This window comes from Culex quinquefasciatus, chromosome 1, assembly GCF_015732765.1.
Source record: "Culex quinquefasciatus strain JHB chromosome 1, VPISU_Cqui_1.0_pri_paternal, whole genome shotgun sequence".
Classification (NCBI taxonomy): domain Eukaryota; kingdom Metazoa; phylum Arthropoda; class Insecta; order Diptera; family Culicidae; genus Culex; species Culex quinquefasciatus.
This window is the reverse complement of record NC_051861.1, coordinates 58,998,205-59,005,640: the sequence shown is the minus strand read 5'-3', so window position 1 is coordinate 59,005,640 and position 7,436 is coordinate 58,998,205. Positions and strand designations below refer to the sequence as shown.

The 7,436-nt window shown below is 43.0% G+C and overlaps 1 protein-coding gene and 1 long non-coding RNA gene across 2 annotated transcripts; both read left to right on the top strand.

Moving 5' to 3' along the window:
- The first annotated feature begins 1,926 nt into the window (after positions 1-1,926).
- LOC119766895 lies at positions 1,927-5,447 on the top strand. Its single transcript, XR_005277199.1, has 4 exons — positions 1,927-2,147; positions 2,760-3,128; positions 3,206-3,280; positions 5,056-5,447. It is a non-coding gene; the product is annotated as an uncharacterized LOC119766895 (long non-coding RNA).
- A 1,560-nt stretch (positions 5,448-7,007) lies between these two features.
- Positions 7,008-7,397, top strand: LOC119769789 (swi5-dependent recombination DNA repair protein 1 homolog). Its single transcript, XM_038263404.1, has one exon. The coding sequence runs from the start codon at positions 7,008-7,010 to the stop codon at positions 7,395-7,397; it is 390 nt and encodes a 129-aa protein (XP_038119332.1).
- The last annotated feature ends 39 nt before the right edge of the window (positions 7,398-7,436 follow it).

Below are 7,436 nucleotides of genomic sequence, written 5' to 3'. Positions count from 1 at the left end.
GGAGAGAACTGTCAAACTGCGTCGACGAAAATCTTGACTTCAAATTGAAGGAAAATCGATGGAAAAACAATGTCGGTCATGTCAAGTGTTTGTCGTACGTTTGTCGTCCTTGTAACTGTCGGGTTACCACCGGCTCACGAGCGCTACCGAGACTCCCTCATGTAGCCTCAGGGTCGGCATGCCTGCGGTCCTGAATCGCGGTAAGCTGGGAAATGCGTCGGAATCCAGTGAAAACTCCACAACTTCGATCGAACTCTTCTCTATTTCCTCCCACTTTCTTAAAGCTATCTGACCTTCTCTCTGTTCTTCCTTCTTCTCGGGGCCCCGTACTCCGACTCAGCTTCCGGTGACGCCGCTTCCTCTCCTTCTGCTGGTTGCTGCTACTCGCCGTCATGCGGCGCAGTCGCTTGCTGCAGCTCCGGCGCTCGTCGTCTCGCGGCGCATCCTCTGGGGTTGGTGTACTGGATGGCGTGGTCGACCGGCTGCGGTCGTTAACGGATCCTCCTCGTTGTTCTGGTCGGCCTGCTCTCCGTCGTGGATGGTTGCGTCCTACGACCTTCGGAGCACCATCGAGGATGTCCGGAATACCCGGATGAGGAGCAGGCTCGACACGGGTCCACGTCCGGCTGCGGACTGGATTCTGGGGGGGGACTCGATGGTTGCGGCGAGTCCCCGGTTGGTGTCCTCGACACGGTTGTTGCGAGGCGGTGCCGAACTGGCACTTAACGTGAGGTACGAGGGGTCCTGATGTCCTTCAGCGGTCTCAAACACTCCTGGTTCCCGCTGGCACTATCACTCACGGCCGTGGCCGTGCACTACTGGCGAAACAGTGGAGTTGTAGCGTTCCAACTGTTCGCTATGACTCTTTCCGGGCAATTCGACGAGTCTTGAGGAGTCCTTGGCGGTTGACGGTCTTCGTCTTTCCCCTCCTCTTTCCGCGCCTTTTCCCTGACCTTCCAACCTACCGTCATGTCACCTCTCTACCGCCCACTGCCGACGAGGTCCTCTGGTGGTCGGTTTCGGAAGCTTCTGCTGGCTGCGTTCTTGGTGGACGTCACTTGCTGGGTCGTTTACCGGAGACAAAACACTTGACACGCGAACACTTCCCAACTTTTACATTAAACGGAAAACAAATCGCGTAAATCGCGGTAACCTTCACGAGTGAGGTTCCGAACGGTTACACTCTCCCCCAGCTCGGGTAAAAAAAAATACTTGTATGCAAGGATTTTTTTTTTACACAACAAATATTTTTTTAGAAAAAATTGCATGTTGAAACCACGTCAAAGCGGCCTAGCTGAACCTTCCAAACTCAAAATAATATCTACAGGACTGATAATCAGCGTCACACTGTAGCTCATGAAATATTTCACACCCCATTTCTTGATTCCGACAGCCAATATTCTATGAAAAACATCCGAAATTTGGACAGTATTGTGATCTGAGTTATCGGGGTCATAAGGCATCAACGAAGGAAATCCTTCTCCGCCCTGTTTAGCAGGACGAACCTGTGTACTGGCCATCAACGTATATTTCAACTCCAGCCTCCAGCGATAAACTCATTGATTTATACTGTCACAAATCTCACCAAAATCCAAAAAGGAACAAACTAAAATTCAACAAACTACTATTTACAAGACATACTAATAAATAAATAAATAAATAAATAAATAACAAAGCTACTCATGCACAAATAACAAATTAAAATTAAATCATGCAAATAAATAATTAAAAAAACAAAAACTACGAACTCCGGAGCATGCCTATTTACAAAAACAAAGTCATTCGCGGATTGTTCATGAAACATTTCATCGTTGTCAGAGTTGTTTTAAGCACTCTAGTACTTCTTTTCTACTGTCATTTCATCTGTGTACGTGCGTATCTGACATCGGCTGTCAAATGATATTGTGTTATTGTGGGACAAACGTGGTGCTTCCCAATTAAAGTTCAATTCTGAAAATTTCAGGATTTTGGACACTTTTTGACTTATTTTCGAGAAATTTTTGGTTAACTAAACGCAGAAAAGCATTGGCCAAATGAATTCAATGCGAAGTTTAATTTTCAAGTGTACTTCCTGGGGTTTTTTGATTTGTTCTTTTCTTGGGAAAATTGATTATTACGACTATGAGGAAATTATTATGCGGTTCAAGGTAAGTAGTGTGGATTATCTTCTTTTCAGGGAAAGTGAATTCTATTGTGTTTTTTAATTTGTGGTGAATCATCTGATTACAGTGTAAAATGTTAGACAAAGTGTCTTTAGTTGACCCAATCAAGGTCGTAAAAGTCTCATTACCAGCCAATTTTACACACATCTGCCACTCGATACCTCAGTTTCCTAAACACACCACTAAAGACTTATTAACAGAGGTGTGATTAGTTCTATCAAGAATCAAGCAACATAAACATGCAAAACTGCTGGCAAAAGTATTCTACTCATTCATTTCATTCATTCTTTTCTTCCATTCATTTCACTTATTTACTATTCATTCATTCATTGTAACATTCTTTTTCACACTCCAAAAGTTCATTCTTTGAATCATTCATTTTCACTCATACAAATCAGCAACAGTAAAGTCGCATTTGCAAACTCCTACCATGACACAATTCACATGTCAACACCAACACTATCGTGGCTTAGCGATGATTGAGAATGAGTAATAGAGTTCTTAGACGATGCTTTAAACGAAAACTACTACCTCAATCCAATATCTGCCAACGTCTTCTCACCATTCAGCTCATTAAGCCATTCTACTACTTCACAGGTACTAAACACCTGCCACCTTCACGACTGGTCACCAACTATAGCGCAATACACGGTTTGAAGAACTTTTACAACCATGTATGCAGCTGGCTTACAGTACATGCTCAATTTTGAGAACTGGCTCACCATCTCCACGGATACCTGAGACCAGACTCGATTTTGCAAACCTCGTTGCGTAAACTTCAACCAAACATCAACTTTTTGTTCCGGAACTTCAAACTTTAACAACTTTTGCCAACTCTGGGCTTAAAATTGGGTCCTGCCTGCTGCAGTTTTGACCCGGAGTCCTGGATGCACCCAACTACGTTAGCATGGAGCTGTAATGTACAGTATTGGACGACGTAGCACTCTAAAAGAATTGTTTACAGAGGTAACTATTCGCCAATCGTACCAGATCTCCTTCACTAACTAGCTGCCGATCACTCACTCCAAATTTTTCCATTACAGGAAACTATTAGGCCGATAACATCGCACCTTACTCCAACAACGCGCGCTCTTTTAACTTCCACAACTCACCGTCAGGTAAGTCACCTTCCAATTTCGTAACAACTTGTTACTAAAAACCTCCTACTAATCTCCTACTAAACTCCTAGATACTGGTTCAAAGTTTATGCTGTCCAGATTTCACTGTTTGTAACAAACTGTCCTGATTACACTGAGATTCTGACGAAAAAAAAATTATTAACTTCAACAGACCTCACGAATCAAACAAACGTAGGGGAGAGTGGGGAGACTTGATCCCCTTTTTTTGTATCGCACATAACTCTGTCAATTTCTCACAAAACTATGATCTTTTTGCATGAATTGAAAGCTTGAACATTCAACTATGTTTGGCTGATAAGGGTATTTCATCAGATAAACTCTTCAAATCATGCCAAGCGTTTTAAAAAAATATTTTAAACCGGCATTTTCAAAATGTTAGGGGTAATTTGATCCCCCTTTCAACATTTTGAAGAAATCTTAAGCAAAATGTTTCTAAATCATAAAAACTTTTAATTTTCTATAAGTTACAGCAATTTCACATTAAACCTGTACGTTTGTGTTCAAAATGTAACAAGTTTAGCATGAAAAATATTTAAAAACTTAAAATTTTCTTTTTTAGACCAAAATTGAGCATGTTTACAAAAGCTGGTAATTTTTGTTTACAAAACTTTTGAAAAATGGGTCAAACTGCAGTAAGTTATGAACAACTATACTAAAGGAAACTATGTACGAAAACCCAGCCCAATTATTTAACCTTAAGGCTGATTCCAGTGACTGTAAATATGCAGGGATCAAGTCTCCCTAAACGCACTTTTTTAAACAATTGATTGTAAAAATAGTATGACGATCAATTTATCGTCAAATGCGTAAGGGTTTTGGAGTTGATATGTTTTTTAAACAATTTACGTATAAAAAATATTTTTTTGAATAATTTTTGAGTGTTTTCTATACTTATCAAAACAAAGAAAAAAGATCTCTTGGAAGTTTTTTGCAGCACTTCTTACAAAAATGTGTGTAACTCAATCAAAACATTTTTTAATTTTTTTCTTTGTTTTCTACAATGAGTTTTAGTCAATTTCGCACAACTTTCTAGAACAAAGCTAATTGTTTTACCCACATGCTGACGAGATACAGACTTGGGATCAAGTCTCCCCGGGGATCAAGTCTCCCCACTCTCCCCTACACAAACAGGAAACGGACCAAACATTTAAATAATTTCAAGGACTTAATATTTTGCCAAGTATCATGATTGCTCTGCCTTACGAACAACCAAGCTTCTCCATCTCACTAAGTGAGAGAAGTAAACAAACTCCTACTTCATCACTCTCAGCCTTCTGCTGAACTTCTCTACCAATTTGAACCAATTTGTTGAAATATCTAGGAATTCTTAACTAAAAGAATCAGAATTTCTGTAAAAATTGTTCCTTGATAAAACTCCTACAAGTCTCCACAACTCAAACAAAAGCTTGTGATGTGGAACTCAACTCACACTTCTTTCTAACTTGCGACTAATTTCAAAATATTCTCACCTCTTTGGTATTCTAGTACGTATTCTTGCTCAGTAGTTCAGGTTAAAATTCAATATGTTCTTGATTTCATCATCTTTCATGCTAGTACTGGGATGTACTAAATTAGTTCTCAGGGATTTGGGTATAAATTATTGAAACATTTCAAACTATTCTTGTATTTCCATTAGTCGCACCAAATGTTCACCAATACACATTAAAAATTGTAAAAATTTAGCTTTCACGTGCTCGAAATACACTATCACAATGATACATTTTTCAATTTTGTTCTCAATCTTCTCATTTCAGCTCTGCTCTGTACTAAATCCAGCTGAAGTCTTCACTGATGAACCTGGAACATCCGCTGAACAGCATGCAACCAGTTCGGTGTTCTACGATCAACGTGTACTAACAACAGAATCACGTGTCGCGTTATTTGAATTGTAATTTTATAAAATTTAAAAAGAACTAAGTACGGAAGCAGATTTTAAACTGAAAATCAATTTGTTATTCTAGTTAGGGCATTCCGCCTTGTTTTAACGACTAAATCGTAATTGTAAAATCCTAGGTAGGTGTGAAAGCGCGATAAAATTTGTTAAATTACTAGATTTGCACATTCTCAAGTGAGAAATTGATTAGAAAAACCTATAAATTTGTTCATGCATCCTAAAGGTGCAGAAAATAGCTATAAATTGGAAAAATCTCTAGTATTGTTTTAGTTTTAGGTTTATTCTTGAAGTAAATGACTAGTTTGCTGGGTGTTTTATTTGACCAACGCTGAAAGATAACGCAATTCATACACAGGTGAAGTGATTGCTCCATACAAACTCAATCAATGAACTCATTAATGGTCAACTCCGACTTTCTTTTTGTCAATTGCCCTTTTCATACAAATTTGGACGTCAGAACCCCTCAATGGACGAACGAAATCGTTCAATCGCAGCGTGTAAAGTCAAAATTATTCATCACACAAGTGCGGAAATTCATTCAAGCTGGCGGGATGTTTTCCCAGAGACGCCTGCGATAACTGGTTCCTTCAAGCAATTTTCCCCCAAGCTTAACCCTTGAAAACAGACTACAAGTCTAATTTTTGTTGGGCGCCAAAGTGTAACTGTCGGGTTACCACCGGCTCACGAGCGCTACCGAGACTCCCTCATGTAGCCTCAGGGTCGGCATGCCTGCGGTCCTGAATCGCGGTAAGCTGGGAAATGCGTCGGAATCCAGTGAAAACTCCACAACTTCGATCGAACTCTTCTCTATTTCCTCCCACTTTCTTAAAGCTATCTGACCTTCTCTCTGTTCTTCCTTCTTCTCGGGGCCCCGTACTCCGACTCAGCTTCCGGTGACGCCGCTTCCTCTCCTTCTGCTGGTTGCTGCTACTCGCCGTCATGCGGCGCAGTCGCTTGCTGCAGCTCCGGCGCTCGTCGTCTCGCGGCGCATCCTCTGGGGTTGGTGTACTGGATGGCGTGGTCGACCGGCTGCGGTCGTTAACGGATCCTCCTCGTTGTTCTGGTCGGCCTGCTCTCCGTCGTGGATGGTTGCGTCCTACGACCTTCGGAGCACCATCGAGGATGTCCGGAATACCCGGATGAGGAGCAGGCTCGACACGGGTCCACGTCCGGCTGCGGACTGGATTCTGGGGGGGGACTCGATGGTTGCGGCGAGTCCCCGGTTGGTGTCCTCGACACGGTTGTTGCGAGGCGGTGCCGAACTGGCACTTAACGTGAGGTACGAGGGGTCCTGATGTCCTTCAGCGGTCTCAAACACTCCTGGTTCCCGCTGGCACTATCACTCACGGCCGTGGCCGTGCACTACTTGGCGAAACAGTGGAGTTGTAGCGTTCCAACTGTTCGCTATGACTCTTTCCGGGCAATTCGACGAGTCTTGAGGAGTCCTTGGCGGTTGACGGTCTTCGTCTTTCCCCTCCTCTTTCCGCGCCTTTTCCCTGACCTTCCAACCTACCGTCATGTCACCTCTCTACCGCCCACTGCCGACGAGGTCCTCTGGTGGTCGGTTTCGGAAGCTTCTGCTGGCTGCGTTCTTGGTGGACGTCACTTGCTGGGTCGTTTACCGGAGACAAAACACTTGACACGCGAACACTTCCCAACTTTTACATTATACGGAAAACAAATCGCGTAAATCGCGGTAACCTTCACGAGTGAGGTTCCGAACGGTTACATCCTTTCGACCAATCGATATCGAAACGGTAAAATCAAAACCGCGCGACAGCTCGTACGACGTGCGACATTTTTCAAACAGGGATGAACCCGATTGTGCCGAATGACGAGGACAGGACGCCGGTGAAGGAAACTTTCCCTCCGGCTCCAGCGAATCCGATCATCGTTCCAGCGCAGCCAGCTACTCCTGCAGCTCCAGTGAAACCAATCGCCCCTCCAGTATTTCCATCTGACCCAATGGACATCATCAGCCCCCCAGGACCCTGGACAAGATCGCAGTCAGCCCTTCTCAACGATATATCGGATGATGACAATCTTCCGGCATTAGATAGGTCCCGCTCCGCTACTGAAGTTGAATCTCCGGAACAATCAGATGTGGATACAGATTTCGGTAAAGGAGGACGTAAAAAACGTCTCTCGTCGCCCAAAAACAAACAGAAGAAAAGATCATCAAGCCTGAACTCCAAAAAGTAGATCAAGTTTATTTCGTCATCATTACTTTTCCCACGGGTA

Coding starts and splice junctions, on each gene's coding strand:
- LOC119769789 (XM_038263404.1), top strand. CDS start 7,008: ATGAACCCGATTGTGCCGAATGACGAGGACAGGACGCCGGTGAAGGAA.